This window comes from Capricornis sumatraensis, chromosome 3 (assembly GCF_032405125.1).
Source record: "Capricornis sumatraensis isolate serow.1 chromosome 3, serow.2, whole genome shotgun sequence".
In the NCBI taxonomy this organism is placed as follows: Eukaryota; Metazoa; Chordata; class Mammalia; order Artiodactyla; family Bovidae; genus Capricornis; species Capricornis sumatraensis.
Window position 1 is genome coordinate 168,570,568 of NC_091071.1, and position 24,048 is coordinate 168,594,615.

The 24,048-nt window shown below is 53.6% G+C and overlaps 1 protein-coding gene across 4 annotated transcripts in view; it reads right to left on the reverse strand.

Annotated features, from left to right (window-relative positions):
- Positions 1-9,568: 9,568 nt before the first annotated feature.
- The window catches only part of PTPRU (protein tyrosine phosphatase receptor type U), an 86,264-nt gene continuing 71,784 nt past the window's right edge, over positions 9,569-24,048 (reverse strand). For 2 of the 4 annotated variants that reach the window (XM_068967397.1, XM_068967398.1), the window contains 12 exons: positions 22,854-22,890; positions 22,168-22,265; positions 21,973-22,089; positions 21,006-21,160; positions 19,385-19,520; positions 18,265-18,414; positions 17,199-17,372; positions 14,556-14,696; positions 12,330-12,455; positions 12,054-12,211; positions 10,731-10,866; positions 9,569-10,518 (listed from right to left, as the gene is read on the reverse strand). In XM_068967397.1, the coding sequence (XP_068823498.1) occupies positions 10,456-10,518; positions 10,731-10,866; positions 12,054-12,211; positions 12,330-12,455; positions 14,556-14,696; positions 17,199-17,372; positions 18,265-18,414; positions 19,385-19,520; positions 21,006-21,160; positions 21,973-22,089; positions 22,168-22,265; positions 22,854-22,890 (1,491 nt within the window). In that variant the 3' untranslated portion in view covers positions 9,569-10,455. The remainder of the gene's footprint in view (positions 10,519-10,730; positions 10,867-12,053; positions 12,212-12,329; positions 12,456-14,555; positions 14,697-17,198; positions 17,373-18,264; positions 18,415-19,384; positions 19,521-21,005; positions 21,161-21,972; positions 22,090-22,167; positions 22,266-22,853; positions 22,891-24,048) is intronic. The other 2 variants (XM_068967399.1, XM_068967400.1) reach the window with 2 other exon arrangements.

Sequence of the window (24,048 nt, forward strand, 5' to 3'; positions counted from 1 at the left end):
TCCAATGTGGTGAGTCAACTCAGGCTTAGGCCACCAGTCTCAGAGGTCAATGGGCTGGTTTTCTTCTGTTATGTAAATCAAGCAATACTCTAGTAGCCTGTCCATCTGGCTCATTTCTAAGGCTGCACTGATCAATTCAGTTCAGTTCAGTCGCTCAGTCATGTCTGGCTCTTTGCGACCCCATGAACCGCAGCACGCCAGGCCTCTCTGTCCATCACCAACTCCCAGAGTTCACCCAAACCCATGTCTATCGAGTCTGTGATGCCATCCAACCATCTCATCCTCTGTCGTCCCCTTCTCCTCTTGCCCTCAATCTTTCCCAGCATCAGGGTCTTTTCCAATGAATCAGCTCTTCGCATCAGGTGGTCAAAGTATTGGAGTTTCAGCTTCACTTTCAGTCCTTCCAATGAACGATTAGTTACTACTAATTGATCTCTATTAGCCAAGGCATTCTGATTACTGCTACATTCCTGCTGCCATTTATGGTAAATGCACTCACCTTGTCTTTGGCTGTTAAGTACTTAAGTTAAGTACCATCTACCACTCCAGGAGCCTACCATCCCCGTGAAATCAGGGAGCTCATCTGAATACAGCATCATAACACCTGGTCTACAAAGACGAACATCCACTGAGTGTCTTAAGGATGTATGTTCTCACCTCATTAATATGCCTTTCAAAGGCTTATTTAGGAAAGTGTGTTTCGGAATGTTCATGGAACATAGGTTAGGGGTGGCTGTGCAGGTCACATATGATAAATCCACTACAAAATCCTGTATCCTTAAGCCTTTGGATCAGAGGAAAACATAAGCAGAACACTCTTTGATATAAATTGCAGCAATATCTATTTCAATCCGTCTCCCAGAGTAATGGAAATAAAAACAAAAATAAACAAACAGAACCTAATTAAACTCAAAAGCTTTTGCACAGCAAAGAAAACCACAAACAAAACAAAAAGACAACCCACAGAATGGGAGAAAATATTTGCAAATGAAGCGACTGACAGAGGATTAGTCTCCAAAATTTACAAACAGCTCATGTGGCTCAATACCCAAAAAAACAAAAAACCCAATCAAAAAAATAGGCAGACAACCTAAATAAACATGTCTCCAAAGAAGACATACAGATGGCCAAGAGGCATGTGAAAAGATGCTCAACATCACTAATTATTAGGGAAAGGCAAATCAAAACTACAATGAGATGTCATCTGGTGTCAGTCAGAATGGCCATCAGCAAAAAATCTACAGACAATAAATGCTGGAGAGGGTATGGAGAAAAGGGAGCCCTCCTACACTGTTGGTGGGAATGTAAATTGGTGCAGCCACTATGCAGAACAGCATGAAGGGTCCTTTAAAAATAGAGCTAACATATGATCCGGCCATCCTGTTTCTCATTGCAGCATTGTTTATAATAGCCAGTACATGGAAGCAACCTAAAGGGCCACCAGCAGATGAACAGGTGAAAAAGATGTGGTGCCTGTACATACAATGGACTATTACTCCACCATTAAAAAGAATGAAATAATGCCATTTGCAGCGACATGAGTGGGTCTGGAGATTATCATACCAAGTGAAATAAGACAAAGACAAATATCATTTATTATATGATATCACATATGTGAATCTAAAAATAATGATATAAATGAACTTGTTTACAAAATAGACACACAGACTTAAAGAATGAACTTATGGGTACCAGAGGGGGAGGGTGGGGTGGGGATAGACTGAGAGTTTGGGATTGACATGTACACAGCACTATATTTAAAATGGATAACAAAAAAGGATCTTCTGTAAAAATTTTTAAATAAATAAAATAGATTACCCTTTTTTTAAAAAGCCTTTGGAGTCTTTCTTCCAAATGATTCCTTGGAAGCTCTAGTCTCTCCACTCTTTAAATGTAAGCCACTTTCAAGTCCAAGTTTCAGGCAACCAGCTAAAATGTTAGAGCCACCTTCAGCTCAAGCTGACACTCTGAATCTCAAATCTACATCCATGGGTTCAGAGTGATTTCGTATTCTTCCCCACCCTTAGAATCAACGCCTGTGTACGTCCCCCAGGATTATGTCAAATCTCGGCATTCCTCTGTTGTATAGAGGATCTCCCCCTGGGTCACAGTGTGCACCCGATCCCTTGGAGCACGTTGGGACTTGACCTTTGTGATGATCTGATGACAACAAAGGAGTGCATATGTTATGTCTTCAGGAGAATGGTTGTCCTTTCTCAAGGCATCTGTCCCATAGCACAGGGTTTTCAAACAAAGGAAAACTATTCTGTTCAGATGCAAGAGGGAAAGTTCTTTCCATGGGTAAAGGGAGCCTCAGAGTGACTCTCCATTTCATCTGAGTCCAACCAGATGTCTCTACCAGATGTTTCAGGACCCCATTCTTTCCTAACTTATGTTCAAGCTCTCATGTGAAAACCTTGGCAATGCTATAAATCTCACTGACATTTAAATCCCGTGACCCACACCGTTAAATTTTATATTTTCTTTTCAGCAATATCAGCCCTGTGGCTACATGAAATAAGATTTTTTTAAAGATGCCGCGGAAGCTCTGTGGTTCTCAAACCACGATTTGAGCTGCGAATTAAATGACCTGAACTTATTTTCTTTCGAGTAAGCGCTCCGGTGCCTTCAAGAACCCATCCCACGCCACAGTCTTTGCAGTCACAGTCACTGACATGATGGTCAAGTGCAGTATAGTCAGTTGGGCTCCCCAGACATTCGCTTCAGTTAGCATTCCATCAAAATCCATCACAGGTGACCACATGATTATGACGCCACTACGCTGCTGATTACTAGCATCCCAAGTCCCATTGGCATGGTGCTTAGCGCTCTGCTCAAGCCCAAGGGCACAAGGAAGCCAATCAAATTTCCACCATTGAAGGTCTGTCTCCTGGGACCACCTCTGCTCCCAATTCTATATCAATTAGAACCCAGTCAAGAGACAGAGTTCAGAACCCATAAACTGAGCATGAAAATTTTTAATATAAAGAATTGTTAACTAGCATAGGGTACTTAATTACCAACAGGGGTAAAAGAGGACTCTGCTGCTGCTGCTGCTGCTGCTAAGTCGCTTCAGTCGTGTCCGACTCTGTGCGACCCCATAGACGGCAGCCCACCAGGCTCCCCCGTCCCTGCAATTCTCCAGGCAAGAACACTGGAGTGGGTTGCCATTTCCTTCTCCAATGCATGAAAGTGAAAAGTGAAAAGTGAAAGTGAAGTCGCTCAGTCGTGTCCGACTCTTAGCCGCCCCATGGACCGCAGCCTACCAGGCTCCTCCGTCCATGGGATTTTCCAGGCAAGAGTACTGGAGTGGGGTGCCACTGCCTTCTCCAAAAAGAGGACTCTAAAGGACCTGAAAGCAGCAAGAAAGAAACACCCAGAAGAGCAACTTCCCTGGTGGTCCAGGGGTTAGGACTTTTGCCTTCCATTGCAGGGGGTGCAGGTTTGATCCCTGGGTGGGGAGTTAAGATCCCACATGGCAAAAACCCAGAATATAAAACAGAAGCAATGTTGTAACAAATTCAAGAAAGACTTTTAAAATGGCCTACATCAAAAGAAAATGTACATTTTAAAGAAAGAAATAGCCAGAAGAAAAAGTGGGCTGCAGAAAAAGAAAAAAAAGTTGCTAATATATCTAGGCTGCTACTGCTAAGTCACTTCAGTCGTGTCCCACTCTGTGCGACCCCATAGACAGCAGCCCACCAGGCTCCCCCGTCCCTGGGATTCTCCAGGCAAGAGCACTGGAGTGGGTTGCCATGTCCTTCTCCAATCCATGAAAGTGAAAAGTGAAAGGGAAGTCACTCAGTCATATCCGACTTTTCGCGACCCCATGGACTGCCTCCTACTAGGCTCCGCCGCCCATGGGATTTTCCAGGCAAGAGTACTGGAGTGGGGTGCCATTGCTTTCTCCGTATCTAGGCTGAGGGAGAGTGAATAATGATGGAACTAAAGACTGAGGAAAAACCCCTCTCTCAAGACGGAAATTCAGAGCTCTTCAGGGAGGGTGTGAGGAACGCAAGCACATGCAGCCTGCAGTGGCTAAGAACTTTGCCAGGGAGTTTGGGCTAGAACTGGAGAGTGAAGCTTGAGGATATATCAGAGCTGGTCCACAAAGGCCACTGAGGTCGTGGCTCCTGTGCCAAGGGAAAAAAAAAAAAAAAAAAAAGATGGTGGAGGAGCAGAACCTGAAAGAACAGCCCACGCCATCACCTCGCAGTGTCCCTCTAGTGCCCCCTATTGGCAAAGCCGAACATTGCTCCCGCTGGCAAAAGAACTGTTTCCAGGGTCCAGCTGCAGTATCTCAATGCAGGGCAAAAAAGGATGGATTTGAAGCTCAGAGACAAAAAAGAAAAAAAAATTAGATAACAAGTATTGTGGGAGAGACAGACATGGAAGGGAGCAACGAGTCTGTCAGGCAAAGAGGCAAAGAGGCTACAGGCCTTTGGCAGAGAAGGGGCAGACAGGGGCTGTAACACTGCAGAGCAAATTCTGTCCCCAGCCCACTTCAAAAGGAGAATGCAGTCACAAAATAAACACAGCTCAACAAAGCCACATTGTTCAGCTTTCAAATGAACAGAAAATAAAATTCCTGGAAAGGTTCCCTCTTCCCACCCCGGGGAGCAAGTAGGAAGTGAGTTAGGATGCATTTCATTTTTCTTGAAGAGGCTTTCTCAGTTCCTTGGTTCCTGCTGACTCAGGCCACCTCCACCATCTGCAGCTTCAACAGACATTCAGACGTTCATTCAACAGCGTTGTCAGCAGGCCTACTAGGTGCCAAGCAGTGAGTCTCGGAGGCTCTTTAACGGTGGGCCTCCGTTAGGCCTGCCTACATCTTTCTGTGGCTGAGCCCATCTTGAGCGAGTGTTGAGAGGGGAGAGTGATCCATGGAAGAGAGAAATTACAAGTTAACGTGGTTCAGGTTCAGACTCTCCAAAGTTTCTATGAGGATTTTAAGAGGAAGGGCTTTGGAGTCAAGTGATACGAGTTCTCATTCTGTCCCATTTCTTCTTTTTTTAACCACCCCCCCCAACATACACACCCCCTCTGTCTTGGCTCTTTAGTGACTGTGACCTTAAGCAATTCACTTCAATTCTCTAAGCCTGTTTCCTCATGTATCAAATGATTTTGGCAATATCTATCTCAGAGTTTCTGGGAAGATCAGGGATAATGTCTGTATTAAATATAATCCAAGCATAGATGCCCAGGTCTATCACGCCAAAGCCCAAACCACACCCTAGGTTTCACCAGACCCAGAGAGCAGATGCTTAGGCCAGGGGCCTGGCACCACCACCAAACAATGCCAGCCCATCATCACTGATATTGAACCATCGCTGCCCCACCTAGTTCTACCTCCTTATTGGACAGATCAGAATACTGAACCCCAGAGAGGGCAGGTGATTATCCAAGGCAGCACAGCATGGTGGTGGCCAAGCCCGCACTGGAACCAGGCCTCAAATGGCATCAAGCCACTTGACCATCTGAAAAACTAAAAATAATGTGCTTCGGGGTATGGACTCTGGAACAAGGCAGGCCTGAGTTCAAGTCCTCTCTCTGAAATTTCCATTCATTCAACAAATATTCACTGAGTATCCGGTACAAGCCAGGCACCCATGCTAGTGCAGGGGACAGAGAGGGATCTGATCTACACAGCTCTGGCCCTTGCACAGTCTGGAGGGCGAGACAGTGAATGAAAAGTCAATGAATAACGAAGTTCATCACCAGCTTCGGGAGAGTGAGGCGGGACATACAAAGGGTGGGGCCCTGAGACGACAGGTCAGTGGGGCAGGGGTCCCCCTTGGGGCCATCAGGGAGGGGTTCGTGATGGGGGGGGCTCTGAACTGGGACCTGAACACAAGCAGGACCAGCCATGCAGAGGCCGGCGGAAGGCACCCAGGCAGAGAGCTCGGAGCCATGAGAAGGGAGGCCCAAGTGAGCAGAGAAGCAGGAGGGACACACGGAGAGAAGGCAGAGCCCATCAGCAGGGCCTCCACGGTCACCCCAGGAGCTCAGCTTCGCCCACCAAGTGGCGGAGGTCACGGGGGTCTGAGCAGACTGGTGATGGGATCCAGTGTAGCTGTTCGAGCGACCACTCTGGCCACCACCGTCAGTCACTCCAGGGCTCTGTGACCTTGGGCAGGTAACTTAAACTCTCGGAGCCCCAGTCTTCTCACCTCTAGAATGGGGATGACAATGTCCCCTGCCTCACAGGTCTCCTCGGAGGCCAACAGGACCGTCTCCACAGAGTAGTTGGCAACAGGCCCCGGGCCTTGTAAGCACTGAATGGAGCTTTGCTCTTTCACATCACCACGTCTAAATCTCTCGTCCTCCACCACAAGACGTCACTTGGCCTGAACCTGTTGAAACCATAGGTCCCTCTAACCCTATGCACCATCCAGTCCCCCCTGCCCTGGGAGCACCAGAGCCCCTGGTTCCTTCTTCTCCCGTTTCTCAGATGAGGCCCCCGAGGCTGAGTGAAGGTCAGGACCAGCCGCGGTTCCCCCGCGGGGAGGAGGCCTGTGGACCAAGGGCCTTGGACGCCAGAGTCTCTGCTCCCACTGGCCCATCACAAGGCAGTTCTGCCCCCATAACGATCCCTTTATTTCTGCACTGGCCTCCACCCTGAGGGTGTCTATTAAGCCCCAGTCCAGTAGAGGTTGCCAGGGGAGGTCAGTAGGAGCCTGGTAACAGGGAGCAGCCAGGCCCCGCTCTCAATCAGGGCCTCGCAAATGGCCTTAGCATCCATCAAAGTCATGGCTCCATCTCCTGGGTGCCCAGGATGTATAACATGTCCCAATCAGGGCCCGGCAGAGAGGTGGCGAGAGGTAATAATTACCTTGGCAGGTTCCTACAGCCAGATTTATGATGACAGAAAGAAAAAAATTTAGCTCCAGGCAGTAAATTGGCAGCTAGCCCCTCTGCACTTGTAGAGATTCTAATCACTGGAGTGGGGCGGGCGGGGCCTCTACCCCACGTCTGCTCCGCCTGCGGCCCTGGGCAGAGCCAGGCTGGCCCATTCAATTCCTTTGCTCCAGGCCACCTTGTCCGAGAGGCCACCGGCTCTGACACATTTCACAGCCTTTGAAAGTCAGCGCCCAGGCCACCGATCACATTTGGCATTGCATCAAGGGATCCCCTGGTTTCCAACACCCCCCAGGCAGGCCACAGTGCAGCTACAGGCGCCGCCTTTGGAGTCAGCCGATGTAGGTTCAAGGCTGAGCTCTGCCGGGCAAAGGCTATGACTTGGGTGAGGAACCTGCCTTCCTGAGCCTCTGTTTCCTCATCTCTAAAATGAAGGGGTGGCCTCTACTTTGAAGGGCTGTTGTGTGGATTAAGTAAGAGACAAAGGCTGCAGGTGCTAAACAACAGGCATTGGCGAGCACGCTTACTATCCAGGGCTTCAGGATTATGATAAGAGATGGTGACTCTGAGGCCCAGTGATGTCACGGGGACCCTGCTAGTTCTTTTCAAACATTGTATCTCTAGACTTTGCAACCAGTCCTGCAAGGAGGTAATGCTATGTCCCTTCTCTAGACGAAGAAACTGAGCCTGGGGTAGTTCAGGGACTCGAGCAAGGTCACCAGCTGGGGGGATGTGGGAGCTTGGCTTGTTGATTCTGCAGCCTGCACTCCTCCTAATACACAGCCCACCCTCCCAGCTCCTCTGAAAGCTCGAGTAAGGCCAGACAGGCCAACATTTCCTAAGCATCTGCTTCAAGTCCAGTCCTTTGCCAGGCAATGGATACAATCAGGTGAACACAGAAACACTTCCTGCCCTTAAGGAACTCAGCACCTGATGGAGGGAGAGGCAGGACCACTGACCCACTGCACAGAACTCATATGTATTAGTTAGCTTTTGCTGCATAACAAAACAATCCCCAAACCTCCTGGCTTAAAAGAACAATTTGCTATCTCTTCCAGGTCTGGGAGGCGGTTGAGCAGTTTCTGCTAAACTTAATCATGTGGGTATACTCCCCTGACAGGTCAGCCTGACTGGAAGGCCCAAGATGACCTCATTCACATGTTGGTTCTTCTCCATGTGCCCTCAAATCTCCCAGTAGGCGAGACAGGCAGAGTGCCAAGAGGGCAAAAGCAAAAGCTGCAATGCCTCTTGAGGTCTGGAAGCCAGAGCTCGTGCTACATGCTAAGCTGCTTCAGTCGTGTCTGATTCTCTGTGACCCCATGGACTGTAGCCCACCAGGCTCCTCTGTCCATGGGATTCTCCAGGCAAGAATACTGGAGTGGGTTGCCATGCCCTTCGGCAGGGGATCTTCCAGACCCAGGGCTTGAACCCACGACTCATGTCTCCAGCATTGGCAGGTGGGTTATTTACCACTAGCGCCACATGGGAAGCCCAGAAGCTCACCTGATGTCAATTCTGCCACATTCTGTTGGTCAAAGCAAGTCCCAGATAATGCTTGGCCAGTATCTATGACATACATTTGCGGCCCATCAGGTAAGTCTTAGTGGTCAGTTCAGAATGAATGGGAAGATCAGCTTGTGCCCTCGCTAAGTGGGATCATAACCGTCTAAAAGATTTTTAATTCAGATTAAAGGATATTGAATTGTGAGGGTTTTAGAATGGGCTGTATCCTTCAATCAATGGAGAAACTGCGGCAGAGTCAGTCAGTGCGGACCAAATCAATACATCATAGAGCCAGTCTCCACATGAAGAAACCAAGGCCCAGAAACTGGAAGAGTCTTGCCCACATCCTACAGCAAGTTTGTGACAGAGCCAGGGGTGACTCGGGTCCCTGCCAGCCAGCTTACTCCTCCTCCGAGACTGGGGACGGGCCGGACTCGAGCAGCTGAAGTGGGTCCACCCTGTGGATGTGGACCCACCCTGTCCTGTCTGTGTTGTGTTTTAAATGGAGCTCTTTCCACACACCCGCCACCACACAGGCACTTAATCACTGTCTTATTTCATCCTAAATAGAACTGTCTCCATTTTACAAATGGGAAAGAAACCAAGGTCGGGAGAGGCAGCTGATTGGCCCAGGGTCTCACAGCCCTGGGGGCCCATCTGTCTGACACTGAAGCCTGAGCTTCTCAGGAGGAACCCAAAGGAGCTCAACCTGGATCCAAGCCCACAGGAGCTGAGAGGCAGCTCCGTGGCCATCAGAGGTCTCAGGATAAAGCCTCCTGTCTAAGTGTTTCAGAGGCTTGGGTGGAGCCAGCTCTGCAAGTGGAAGGCCCCTGAACGATGCTCGGGTCCATGCCTCTCCCCCCATTTTATGGATGGAAAATCCAAGACCAGACCGGGGCCCTCCCATGGCACTGGGAGGCTGGGCGCAGGTTCCAGTCAGGCTGGTCAGACATACAAGGCTGCTCGGTGGCATTCAGAGAGCACGTTTATTTACAAAGCGCTTTACAAACAACCAGTTTATGCCTCCCCACAGCCCCCTGCGAGGTAGGTCAGTAGTCATATCTACAGTTTACAGATGGAGAAATTGAGGCACGGAATGGGGGTGTGGCCTGCCCCATTTTAAAGAGACCTTCCCTCCCACCCATCAAAAAATAAACAGAAAAACATTGATCTTCCATCTCAAAATATACCTTCTTTCTCCAAACCCTAGGGGGTGGTGAGCACCCCTGATTTAACAGTGTCCCAGGAGGCACCCTGACCAGGAGCCACAGGGACCTCAACCCCAGGGGCTGTCGTTCAGCCTTGCCGATTGTCACTGACCCAGGCGGAGCAGAACCCAGCCAGTGAGGCCTGAAGTGACAGGCAGAGGGAGCTGAGGTGACTTCATTTTGCAGACATTGGGTCAAGCAGGAAAGGGACCCCACACAGGACAGGGTAGGGATGGGCAGATCCTGGTTTGGGGGAGGTCAGGGCACATTCAGGGAAGCAGAAATTCGAGGTGGGGGGGATCATGAGCAAAATATCCCCAGGGCTGCAGGGAGGCGTGGGGGGGAGAAGGGAGCTGAAATTGCCCCTGCGAGGACCAGTCTGAAGTGCCTACTGGAGAATCAGGGCAGAGTGTGTAGTCTCCCCAAGACCCGCAGGGGCTGGCCAGATGGGATGTTAGATACCAAGCCCCAGTGCACGCTCTCCCCACATTGGCCCAAGCTGGGTGGAGACCCTGGCCTGCCATTTGCTCTTCAGGGCTTCACTCATCTCTGCCAAAGGCTGGGATGCAGTCCAGGGGCTTGGGTCTGGGTCCCCCTAAGCTGGCAGTTCCGAGCCAGTCACTCTGCCAGGCGGTGCCAAGCCTCTCAGCAGGCCTGCAGGGCCCCGTGGAGGCAGGCTGGGCTGCAGTCTTGCTAAGCTCCTCCTTGGCCCGCAGCCTGCTCACGGCTGTGCTGAAAGGCCCTGCCCACAGTGGAAGGGGCACCAGGCTGGCCCAGCACCCACTCAGGTGCTTTCCCTGGGGGCGCAGGTCTTCCTCGTCGGTCCATTGGGGGTGGTGGGCCTGACCCTGAGTGCGCAGTGGGTGCCCCAGGCCAGGGGCCCCTGCTATCTTGACTCCAGCCCCTCCAGGTACTCCAGGGCCACGTCGTAGCAGAAGTGGTACTGATCCTGGGAGAGGGACAGGAGTCACCAGCCGGGTCCCTCTCTGCCCCACGGTCGGGGAGAAGGGGAGAAATGGGGGTGGCACTTTCGCACCACAGGACTAGACCCCAAGGCCCAACAGTGGGGCCCAGATATGGAGGAGGGTATCTGAGGGGGGCCTGGTAGGGAGTGGACTGGGAAGTTGGAAGCGGATGGGCAAGGGGTACAGGGCTTCTCACCAGGGTCTCCACCATATTGGGTTTGTAGTTCCTAAGTGTTTTGGCAGCAAAGAAAACATCCACCAGGTTGTGGCAGCGGATCATTTCCAGGACCGTGGCGCAGGCGCAGAAGGTGCCGCTGCGGCCGCCCCCATTGCTAAAGGAGAGACAGGAAAAGATATGGGGCTGGGCTTGCGGGGTAGGGTGAACTCAAAGATGAAGGGCAGGGCCAGGGAACCCAAAAGAGAGGAGTCAGGGAACCCAGAAGGGAGGGGCTAGGACACCCAGAAGGGAGGGGCGGGGCCTGGGAACCTAGAAGGGAGGAATCAGGGAACCCAGAGGCGAGAGGCTAGGAAACCCAGATGGAAGGGGTCAGGGAGCCCAAAGGTGGGCAGCAGGAAGGGCTGGTTAAGGGGGCGGAGTCAGAGGATAAAAGACTAGCATCCCAAGCGGAAGGTATCTAGAACAGAACCTCTAAGAGAAACAGAGCAGATTCTGAGAACAAGGAGTCGAGACACACTCCAGGAGAAAGACACCCAGACAGTGACAGAGGAGCGCTGCAGGGCAGCAAACGAAAAACCAGACAGCAGAGTGGGAGCCAAACACTGAGATCACCAGCCACCCCCAGCATCACAGACACAGCCTCAAACGCAGAGACTCTCCCAAACGGGCGGCACCGCCAGGGAGACCCTCCGCTTCCCCCAGCCCTCTCCCTCCTCTGCTGCCTGTCACCCGGGGCGGAGGGGGGGGCGGCGCTGCTTCTCTTGGGAGATGAGGGACAAACCAGGCCCTCTGTCCCCTTCCTGAGGGGCATCTCCCACTAAAAGCAAAAGCCCTTGAGAGGGCCAGGCCCTGCCTGACAGCTCCCTGCCCCTGAATCCTGTGTGCCCAGCCTGGCACTGGGGTCAGTAAGTGCTGAAAGCATGACAATGTGGGAGGCAAAGGAATGAGGGCACCCAGATGTGCGTGAATAGATGAATCTGTGAATGAAGCATGTAAATGAGTGCATGAGGAAGGACAGAAAGCAAGGACATGCGTGCAGGCACGAACAGAGGCCAGGATTCCACTGGCTTAAAAGACGCACCACCACCATATCATGGGGTCAACTATTTAGACAGGACTCTCTCCAATTAAACTGGCAAAGTCAAAAGTCACACAGAGGCTATAGTGGTCACGTGTTTAGGATGGAGCCACACCCTGGAAAGTGACAGGGCTCCTCCAAGGAAGGCAGGGTCAGCTTCACCTGGCCATGCTGCCTGGAAGCTCAGGGCCTGGGTGCCAGGCCGGAGGCCGTCTCGCACCCCGGCCTCTGCCCTCCCCAAGCCAGGGGCGGCCGCCACTCACAGGCAATGCACGACGGTGCGCCCGTCCCCGCTCTCCGCCTGCCACTCGTCCACCGCCGCGAGCAGGTGCAGGAAGGCCTTCTTGGAGTCAGGCGTGTCCCGGTAGGCGGACCAGCGCAGGAACTGGAAGTGTCGCACCAGCAGGTGCCCCTCCTGCATCTGGGGCGGGAGTAGGCAGCCAGGGGACCTGAGTACCAGGGTTCCACGGCCCCCGGGGACCTCGAGAGGGTCGTTCAAGGCCACCCAGCCCCCATCCTGGAGCTCCCGCCCCACTCACCCGAGAGATGTTCTGCACCCGGAAAACTCGGGCCACCAAGTCCTCGTCCGCTGTGCCCGACACGAACTCCACCTCCATGAGGCCATACTGCTGCCGGCCTGGCTCCGGCCAGTACTGCAGGCAGGGCTGGTTGTGCGGGATGGGGAGGCGAGCTGAGCTGAGCAGAGCTGGTGGGGCAGCTGCTGCTCACACCCACCCCTAGACCTCCATGCTTGCCCAGGGGCCCACCACTCACTGCAGACTCACGTCCAGGTCCCCGCTCCACCCCCCAACATCCCACCGCTCACCTATCAGATCACAGCATACACCCACCCGGTGCGTTTGTACTGATACACTCAAGTCAGCCGAGACAAACTCTTTGTTGTGGGTTCATTGATACCACCGTGCCGCTAGACAGCTACACCTAACACCCTCACAAGCACATACACCTCCCCCTGGCTGCCTTCTTCCAAGGACAGGCCTCAAATGACCCCCGCTCGCCCCAGCACCCCTGCCCCGAGGCCTTCTCTCTCGCTGCCTCAGCCCTCCAGCATCAGCTCACAGACATGGGGTGTCCCTCTGCTGCAGCACAGCTTAGCACTCCCCTACTCCTGCCCCAGGATCCCTCCGTGGAGTCAGGGTCCTAAAGGTAACCCCCTCCAGGTCACATTCTCAAGCCAGTGGAGGGACAGGGAAGGCAGAGCCCCCTTACACACAAATACATGGGTCTTCTGGGGAGTTGGTCTGAGGCCCCAGCCTTCTAGTATACCCTTCTAGCAAGGCTCTTCCTTCCTCCAAGCCTCAGTTTCTCCAGCTGTGAAATGGTCCCCGGGCCCTGCCCAGGCAATACCCTGCTCAATCTGCCTCCCTCTCTGACCATGAAGGGAAGACACCACCTTCCTCTTTTTCCTGGGGTCCTGGCAACTCCTTGCATTCAGGCCTTTGCACATGCTGCTCCCTCCCCATGGACCACCTGTCCCCCATCTCTTCACCAACTCAACTCTACCCTTCCTGTACCTCTCAGCTCAGATATTACCTCCTCCAGGAAGCCCTCCCTGATACACCATACCCCAGGCTCCTCTGTGTCCCTGTACCAGCCCCATGGTAGCCTTCTGCCTCTGCTGTCATGATCAGTTTCAGTACCTGCTTCCCCTAAACCATGAGATCTGGGAGGGGCCACGTGTTCCCCTTCTACCTCCCCACCAGGCTGACAGAGAGTGGCCTGTGAGCAAAGGTGGTTGAATGAATGAACAAGCATGTGACTAGTGAATGACATCTCTGTGAGCCTCTCTCTGGGTCCCTCCCCTCCATCTTAATAAGGGCAGGGTTCATGCAACATGAGACTCCCCAAGACCCCTGCCCAGATCCTGGAGCCCATTACCCTGAAGTCCTAGGTTATTTATACCAACTGCCTGACTTGCAAGGAGCCCAGTTAACAATCTTCTCCAGGCGGCCACCTCCAGGCTGTCATGCTCATCTTATAGCAATGGTCATATGGAGCCGGAAGGTGGGGTGTCTGCACTTCCCAGTCCAGCTTTCGGAGCCCCAGAAAAAAATGAGGGGAGCTGCCTCAGGCCAAGATCACTGACCACCTTCTGGACCATCCTCAGAAGCAATGGTCACCTTCATCATCTTCACCCCCGTCATGTACTGAGTACCTGCAATGTGCCAGTCACGGCGCAGTGCTAAGCATCCCACACAATCTCACACGATCCTGGTAATAATCTCATGACAGAACGGGTGCTGAGATAGTTCCCATTTCACAGAAAAGGAGACTGAGGCTCGAAGAGGTGTACTGACTTACCCTAGATCAAAAAGTAAGGAGGCTGGACTTCTACTCTGCCTCAAGGCCCCCATGATTAGCTGAGTGACAGGAAGCAGAGCCTCTGGGAGAAGGCAGCCCCAGATAAGGGGCACGGCTCTGCCACTTCCCAGCTGTGTGACCTGGGAGAAGTCCCTCCACCTCTCTGGGTCTTAATTTTCTCACCAGAAGCCCATAAGTGCAGAGCAGAGTCCCTAGAATACATCAGATACTCATAAAGAGCAGCTGCATTTCTCCAGGCTGAGCCTGGTTTTACAGACAAGGAAACAGAGGCTCTGGGACTGAGTAGGACACATCTGAGGCAGCTCAGCAAGTAGGCAGGTGGCAGAGCTGGGCTCCAACCCCTGACTTTTGCCACGCGCCCTTGAATAGACTGAGGGCCTGGGCAGCAGGCAGCTGGCCAACCCGGCCAGTGGAGCCCTCACCCAGGCGGAGTTGGACTGGTGCAGCTGGTTGAGCATGACGATGGAGGTGCACCCGTAGTCGTAGACCAGCCGCCAGAAGTCGGGAGTGGTGCTCTGCAGCGGGTGGAGGGTCACGATGAAGGCCGCGCTCCGGGTGTAGCTCTGCAGGGAAACCGGGACTCAGCGCCCAACACCTCCAAGCCTCTGCCCCACTGTCCTCCCGCCCTGCCTACCCCAGCTCCACCCTACAGGACCAGGCTGCCTCCAGGGACCCAATGTGGGGGCTGGCCGGCACCGTGGTGCCTGAGTTGACAGGGTGAGCCCCCAGGCCTCTAAGGCCCAAGCCCATGGCCCCCCTGAGCTATATAGCCAAAGGTTCCCAATAGGTGGCAATGGGAGCTTGGGCCTGGTGGGCAGAGGCTGGCCAAGCTTGCTCCCTGCTATTTGCACCTGCCATTCCTGTTACCTGGAACAAATTTCCCAGGTGTACAGGGCTCTCTCCCTCACTTCTTTCTGGCCATTCCTTAACTTCAACCATTTCAAAGAGGCCCTCTTTACCAATTCATCAAAAATAACCACATGCATACCCCAAAACCCACATTAAACACTTCCTCTATCTGGTTGCTTTTTTAAGAAATTAACAGTAACTGACAGTCCATTGTATACTTGCTTGTTGACTGTCTCAACCCATTTCCCCAAAGGCAAGGTTTAGGAGAGCAGATTTTTTTCAGGGTGTGGCCTGTGACCAGAACTTTATAGGAGTTCAAGAAATATTTTTTTAATGAGCAAATATCTAGGTGCCTTCCAACTCATGGATGAAGGGTCTGAGACCCCAACCCAAGCCCCCAGACCAGTGACCAATACTGACCCCATTCCCCACTCCTGACGTTGCCCCACCAGGTGAGCCAGCCACAGCCCTCCCCCCATTTCAGTGCTCCAGTCCCAGGTCTCCTGTACCCTGCCCTGTCCCCCCTGTGCATGTCCCCTCCCTCTCCTGATGCTCTTCTCTTACCACCCCTCTCCCCAGGACCCACCAAAGGCTCCCCCTGATTGGCAGCTCCCCAATGCTGGGCCCAGCCAGACTCTAAAACTCAGGCCTGGGCACCCAGTGGGGCTCCCTGCAGATTTAACCACCAAAAATGGCCCCCACTTGGCCCCCAGACAAGCTCACCGCAATGCAAGCAGCAGGGCCTGGCTCATAAGCCTCAGGCCCTGCACGGCTGGGATCAAGTATGAGATATCACAGCCCCAAGGAAGCTTCTCCACCGGACTGGCCCATTCCCACCAGGCCAAGGAGCCCAATGTGACCCTCTCCAGCTCAGGGGCTCCGAACCTCAGAGAGCCTCCTCTCCATCACCCCCGTGTGCAGACAGGCACACTGGGGGCCAGAGAGCAAGCTGAGAGTGAGGCCACAGATTCCTACGTCCCCCTCCAAAGCTCACCGGCACCCTAGGCCACCTCCCCAGGACCCCAGCCCCTTCTCCGTTCACTCCCTTCCGTGGCTGCAACTGCTCGCCCCTGCTTGCCTTCAGCTCACTCCAGGAAGCCCCTGAGGAAGGCAGTGTGGGAGCTTTCTCTCTTTGGAGAAACCCCAGTGTTCCCTGCACCGTTGTGCCAAGGGGCTCTGGCCAAGAACTGGGCCAAGAAAGGCCCATCTGCCTCAGCCCTGTGGTGGGGGAAGCTCCCTCCCCACAGCTCTCATGTCCACGTGGAGGGACATCCAGTGGTGATAGGACACCCAGTGGTGACATCCACCTTCACGGGTGGATTTGGGACAAGACTGGAAGTGCTCAGCTTCCAAAGGGCCCTCCCCCTCTTTCCAGGCCAGCTCTTCCTCAGAAGCTGTGCATTCAACTGTTGCTGCTCCCCACCAACATGTAAAGGCCTGCCCCTTGCAGGGAGGGGCTCCAGCTGGACCACTGAGTCTGAGAGGACAGGTCTGCCTGCCCGAGGCTGAAGGAATAGCCGTCCAAGTAGCCACACAGCTGAAGTCACCTTCTCCAGTCTCAACAGTTTCCTTAGAACAGTAACATCTTACCTCCACCTGTCTGCCCCCTGCACCTGTCTGTCAAACTGGTTCCATTTAGGAAGGAATAGGGGGTCACTCACAAGACTTGTCCCCCTCAGGCAGTGGCACCCTGAAGTTATTCACTGGACCCTAAATCCCCTGGTTCTGTTTGCAAAGCCCAATAAAGGGGGTGGAGCCTCCTGAGCTGGGAGTAGAGGCTTCTAAACAGTCCTGAGTCCTCAGAACCACTGGGCATGGGGAGCAAGTCGCTACTCCAGGCCAGGTTCCTGGGCAGGCTCTAGCTCCACCACCCCAGGACAAGCTCCCCTGGCTCCAGATACCAAATCTCACATCCCAACCCCAAACCCTCCCAGCCTCCCCAGCCAAAGCCCTTGAATCACTCATCCTACCCCAGGTTCTGCTGGGCCTGACCCTGCCTGAACTTCACCACCCAGATCCCTACTCAGACCAAGGGTAATACCTGAGGGGGAGCACTGGTTCTTGAGTGCCCTGAATAGAAGATCCTTGGTGCAGGAGGAAGGCCGCCGCCCCAGAAAGGCAGAGGGCTCCCCTAACCTGAGTCCTCCCTGGCTCCTGCACCTCCCCTCACTGCTGGGGGAGGGTGTCCCAGAGCCCAGCCCACCCCCGCGCCTCACGTCAGTCAGGGCCGCATTGATGTAGTTGTTGGGGTCCCCGTCCGTGGAGACGAGGAAGGGCAGGCAGCGGTCAGGCGGCAGGACATCCATGCTGCGGTTCTTGTCCCGGTTCCGGGGCAGCAGGGCGATGCTGCATTCCTCCACATCCAGCGGCGGTGTGACCGAGTTCAGGGTCTACAGAGAGAGAGAGGAAGGGAAGGTGATGTCCCGTGTCTGTGGGGTCTTCTCCCCTCATGAGGCCCCATGAAGGAGACTGGACTGGATTATTATGCCCATTTTATGGATGGAGAAACTGAGATCCAGAAAGAAGAGAGGGAGAGGACCCAGGCTCCCTGGATTCAGGCTGTGCAGGACCCGGACGGAGCTCTGGAGACGGGAGTCTGCCTCCTCGCCACCTGTACACTGTAGACAAGCTACTCTATCTCTAAGCCTCATTTTCCCTCTGCTGTAAAATGGAATAATTATTTGCCTACCCCAAGGGATTGCTGGGAGAATAAAGTGAGATAACACCAAGCCTGGCACGTGCACCACCTTCAACACTCAGAGGGCACCGTGAGGCTCATTCCCAGGAGCCAAGCCCTGAAACCCCACGTCATCCACCAAGCGGACTCCAGGGCCCCAGCACAGATGGTCACCTTCCCGGCCCAGGCAAGGAACAGCTGGCACAGGGGCAAGCCGAGGACTCCAGGCCACCTCCCCTCCCCTCCTGCCTTCATGCCTCGGGCGTCCTGGCTTATGGGGCCCCCGTTTCTTCCTCTTCTTCTTCTTGTTCTTGTTCAGACACTCAGTCGTGTCTGACTCTTTGGGACCCCATGGACTGCAGCCCACCAGGCCCCTCTGTCCATGGGATTCTCCAGGCAAGAATACTGGAGTGGGTAGCCTTTCCCTTCTCCAGGGGATCTTCCCAACCCGGGGATCGGAGCCAGGTATCCCACATTGCAAGCAGATGCTTTACCGTCTGAGCCACCAGGGAAGCCCCCTACAGCACTGAGGACCTCCCACTGCCACACACATGCTCACTCACTCACTCACAAGCCACACCTATACACATACACTCATGCCCCACCTGGAATTCCTCCCGCAGCTGGGAGGAGTTACTCTGAGGGTCAATGCGGATCATTTCCTTATATGTGGCCTTGAATTCGCTGACAGGGATGGTGGTCTCCCCACACAGGCAGGCCTCCAGGATTGCATCGTGGATAAAGATGTACTGCTCCTGGAACAACAGGAGAGAATATGAGGAACCAGGAGGGGAGCAGAAGTGAGAGACTTCAGGGTCAGGAGGAGGCAAGTTCGAAGTTGCAGCTGGGGTGCTCTGAGGTGGAATCCAACCATGTGTTACTACCTGAGGGACCCACCATACTTGAAACAGCCTCCACAGATATTTGCTCATTGATCTCACATTTCATCCCATAATAACCCTACGAGAAGCTCTGAAGGTGAGGGGACAGCCCAGGGTCACACATCTAGAGAGGAGACAAACCCAATAGGCATTACGTCTTGACTGTAGAACTTATGACCTGGGCCCAGTGCTGTGTGACCTCACCCAAGTGAACACAGTGGAGCTGAGCTTGGGAAGACCCTGAGAGGCTGGCAGCTGTGTGATGACCTGGAGGCATGGGATGGCCTGTGATGGGGAGGGAGGCTTCAGAGGGAGGGAATATATGTATGCTTACGGCTGATTCACGCGGTTGAACAGCAGAAACTAACACAACATTGCAAAGCAATCATCCTCCAGTCTTAAAAGATATCCTATGATAAACCATTATAGAAAGCAATATTCAAAAGAAGGATGTATATATGTATAACCAGATCACTTTGCTGTACAATAGGAATCAGCAACATTGTAAATCATCTACGCTGTTCTTCAGTCACCAAGTCACGTCTGACTCTTCGTGACCCCATGGACTGCAGCATGCCAAGCTTCCCTGAACCTCACCATCTCCCAGAGTTTCCCAAAGTTCATGTCCACTGCCTCGGTGATGCCATCCAACCATCTCATCCAAATCAACTGACTTCAACAAAAATAAAATAAAAAAAAAAAGAGGCTGGCAGGCCAAGTCCAGGGATGGGAAAGGACAAGGGGACATCCTAGGACACCTTTCTGACACCCTCCACCAGCTTCGAGCTCCTACACGAGGGACTCTTGTCCTGGAGGGGCTGTGGGGGGAGGGCTGCACCCCCACCTCGGTCTGGATCATGTTGGCGCGCCGGGAGCAGAGGGTCTTCACGCAGTTGTAGATGTCCACGACGCCCTCACACTCCGCCATGTCCAGCATCACGTCCAGAACGATGTAGCACCCTGTGCGGCCAGTGCCCGCGCTGGGGAGAGAGCGCCCGCGGCCAGGTCAGAGGCCTGGGGAGGGGGCCCAGGACCGCGAAGGAGCAGAGAGGAGGCCTGGGGCCCTGGGCCAAATCCACACCACACAGGCGGTGGGGGACATGGCGGAGCCTGGGCGGAGGCTGCTAGAAGGGTTCCAGGGAAAGTGCCCGAGGACAGAGCGGGAGCTGGGCCTTGGGGATGGAGAGGAAAGGAGGGGTGGGGAGAATGCAGACCTGAAACAGCTCAGCTTGGCAGCTGTGATGGGGGAAGAGGAACAAAAGTGATGCTCAGCGTAACCCAAGAATGCTCTGCTCTCCTGGATGTCTGGAAATCTCCTACACATCCTTCAAAGCCCTACACACTTAATCCCATAGTCACTGGAGCCTCCAGGAAATGTCAGGCTTTTGAGTTCCCAGAGCAATCTGGGTGGACTCTTACCAAAACCCCCTTCCCTGCTCCGTGGTCACTGTTTATAGGGCTATCTCCCTACCTCACTGTGAGATCCTTGAGAGCTAGATGGGGTCGAACCCATCTCTGGAACCCTCACATTCAGCACCAGGTAGAGCAGAGTTGAGAGGAGGGGGGAGGACAGAAATGACACCAAGATCTCAAGCTTGAAAATGGTGAGAGCGAAGGGTTAGCCAGGACACACAGCCAGTGGGTATCCCATGTGCCACTGATAGGGACTGGAACTAGTGAAACCACTTTGGAAAACTGCCCACAGTATCCAGTAAGGCTGAACATTCACAGAGCAATTCCACTCCTACATACTTACCTCCCAGAAATGCGAGTGTGTGTGTCAGCCAAAAGACATGTAAGAGAATGTCCTTAGCAGCACTGTTCATAACAGCTCAAAGCTGGAAACCACCCAAATGCCTCCCCACAGCAGAATGGATAAGCACACGGCGGTTTGTTCACGCTGTGGAATCGGGTACAATATGGATGAACCTTACAAGCATAAGGCTGAGAGAAAGTCAGACTCCAAGGAGCACCTGATGTGTGATTCCACTGATACAAAGTTCAAAAGCATGCATAATGACTCTCAGGCTTAGAAGTCAGGAGAGCGATCACTCTGGAAGGGAGGAGGTGGGGTACAGGCCACAAGGGTCTCAGGCTTAGAAGTCAGGAGAGTGATCACTCTGGAAGGGAAGAGGTGGGGTACAGGCCACAAGGGAGCTCCAGGGACTTCTGGGTTCTGTTAATGTTCTGTTTCTTGATCTGAGTAGTGCTGAGTCCTTCACAGTGAAATTGGGGAAATTCCTAAAGCTTACTTATTATTACAATAGCCCATAATAATAAGCTACACTTAGTGTACACACGATGGTGCCAATCCCAGAGCCAAAGCTCAAAGGGCAAAGGGCGTCAGGAGGTCATTCTCCCCGTCCTCTGCCTCTGAGCAGGATGGACTCGGGCCCAGTCTCCTTTAGGAACCTCAAACAACCCCATTCCCCACCCCCTTCTCCCTGGGCTCCCCAGCACCCCACCTGCAGTGGATGACCACGGGCCCAGCGTCTGGGGGCGTGGAGGCCTTCACACGCCGGATGAAGGCCAGCAGCCCCGTGGCGTGGTAGGGGACACCGTGCTCCGGCCAGGCCGTGAAGTGGAACTGGCGGACCTCGTGGCGGGCAGAGTAGCCTCTCTGGGGAGACAAAAGAAGTGACAGTCAGAGCCCCTGCCAGCGTCTACCAGACACCAGCAGTGTGCCAGGCACGGGAGTGAGCATCTCACCGCAGGAACTCAGTTCACCCCAATGAGACTCACGAGGTGGGTATTAATGACTCATTGTACAAGCAAGAAACCTAAGCCTCAAAGACGAGAAACCGCCTGCCCAAAGCCAAGACACACATTAGGCAGGGGTTGGGCCGGGATCTGCCTGGTGCTACATCTGCACTGTAAGTCACCCATTTCCGCCACCTGCTACACAGCTGCCCTAAGAGATCATTTTGATGCTCCCAGTCTTAGTTCAAAGGGAGAAAACTATCTTTCCTCTGAGGAATTTATAGACAGTCAAATAGGACTGTGCCATCCCTCACCTGGGGCCTTTCATGAGTGATGTAACCACTCTTGAGCCTCACTTTCCCTATCTGTAAAATGGGTCTAATAGCAAAGGCCTAACCCACCGACTGAAGCAGGGACGAGACAATATGTGTAATGGGCTGAGCACAGCGCCTGGCACAGAGCAGGATCGGCACCTGGCAGTCATCCTCATGGTCCTCATCGTTCTCTACATTCACACCATCCTCATCATCTTGACTTCCTCTTGCAGTCACCAGTCAAGACGGCCACCTTTCCATCTTTTCACAGTGCCCCCTGTGAGGCGCTGTGGCTGCCCTGCTCGGGATGCAGAGTGCCACCCCCACCCTCCACTCCTGGGCTGGGGGGGTTGGGGGTGTGCCCTGCCCCACCTTCTCAGGCACCCTGGGAGGGGCCTGGTGACCACAGGAGACTCACCCGCTCCAGGGCAAAGCTGCGCACAACATACTCGGCTAGAGTCTCCGTCTTCACCAGCGTGATCTTGATGTCCCCGTACATGTCGGAGTCCTCCGGCCAGTACCGCGAGCATTTCACCTGGAGGCCCCAAGGGGCAGGCTCAGTGGGCTCACTGCCCCCGGCCTGCCATGCCCCCTCCCCCAGGGCCCCACTTACCCTGCCCACCTCCACCAGTTTGGTGATCATGACAATACTGGAACAGTGTTCCTGCCATACCATGCGCCAGAAGTCGTAGACCATTTCAGGCTTTGGCCCTGGGGTGCAGAGAGGGCTTGTCTCTAAGGCCAGGTCTCCACACAGGCCCAGCACACTGCTGCCCCACACCACCGATGCAGGCCAGGAGGGTCCTGAGCCCCAGTGGGGGCTTCATGCTCACCCCCACACACCCCCATCAACTGCCGACTCATGCCTGTTGGGTCCTTGGGGTGGTCGTTATCAGGGAGAGCCTGCCTGGAGACCCCGGTCATCCTGAGCAGAACCCAGGAGGAAGAGCTGGGGGGCCACGGCACAAGCCTCCAGGAGGGATGGATAGATGGACAGTGGAGAGGATAAGATACAGCCCAAGGGACCCAGGCAGCCCCCAGACCAAGAGGCACAGTCTACACCCATGAGGACCGAGGCTGGCTGACCCTTCTGCATGCAGACAGACAGGTGGACCAGGAGCTACACTCAGACAGCAGACATCGGGTGATACAAACACAAAGAGGGAACCGATACGGATGTCCAGATTCCAGAAGATCCAGACAGACAGACAGATGGAAGGTAGACAGGGAGGCAGGCAGAGGGCACTCAGCACACTGGGGCAGGGGGGTGAGGGAAACATGGGAAGAGATGCCAGGTACCTTGAGTGGCTATGAAGTGATTTGACCTGTGGTAACCCTGGAACAGGAGAAGAGGGGGTGTTAAGACCTCGAGGATTGGCCCCTCACTTGCTCAGGCCCCTCTGCCCTCCTCTCCCAGAAGCTGCACACACAGGCCCCACTCAGGGAAGGGCCCCACCCTCTTGACCTGTCTTTTGCCCATCCCCCAAGTAAGGAAGGAAGTAGAGCCTGGATACCAGGGTCATGGGTTTAAACCCATCTTTGCTACGTAACCCAAGGGAAGACACGACTCCTTCATGGGCCTAGAGGGTCTCCCCTTTCATAATTGGGGATAATTGTCCATAATCTGCTTATAACCCAGCTGCTCTTTGGAGACAAATACATTGCAGGGTGACCCTACCCTGTTCCCAAAGCCCCAGAGACCCTAAGCAACCCCAGGCCCCAGGCTGGGTCTTGTCAGTTATCTCAGCCCTGCTCAGGGCAACCAGAATGGGCAATGTCCCTCCCCATGACCCGGTCACCCAGGGCTTGGGGTGGCCCAATGAAGGCTTCAGGTTAGGAGCAAGTGAGCACAGGAGTTGCTCATGGCCCTTAGACAAAATGTTTTTTAAAATCTTCAAAATCAATAATAGTGATAATAGTGATAATAAATAACTTACATAGTTATTTATTAAAATAATAATAAATGTTTGAGGCCCTGTTATGGACACATACTGTGCTAAGCACTTTACCTGTATTATCTCCCACAAAAGAGGCCAAGAGCCACTTTCATCTTCCATCCCCAGAGCCCCCAGGCTGAGAAGTGGAACCAGCCAGACTCCACTCCCACCCTGAGGCAGGAACCACCCATGAGATCTTGCCCACATGAGACACCCAGGGAATCAATGCAGGTGACACGGGATAAATAAGAATCACTGCAAGCACAGGATAAGTAAGAGATCAGCCACTGGCCTCAAGTTCACACCCTCAACACAGCTCCCAGCAAATCCTTTGACCTGGTGGGCTTCCCAGGCCCAAGAGGCCCCGCAGTCAGACTGCCAGAGCACAAATCCCAATTCTACACAACTCCTGCTAAGTGTTGGGCAAATTCCTTTATTTCTCTATGTCGGTATTTTCGCATCTATGCAACGGGAATAAGTATAGTATTTATCTCCTTGGGCTGCTGGGAAGGGTAAAGTTACACACATTAAGGGCTTGGCACATGGCAAACACAAAG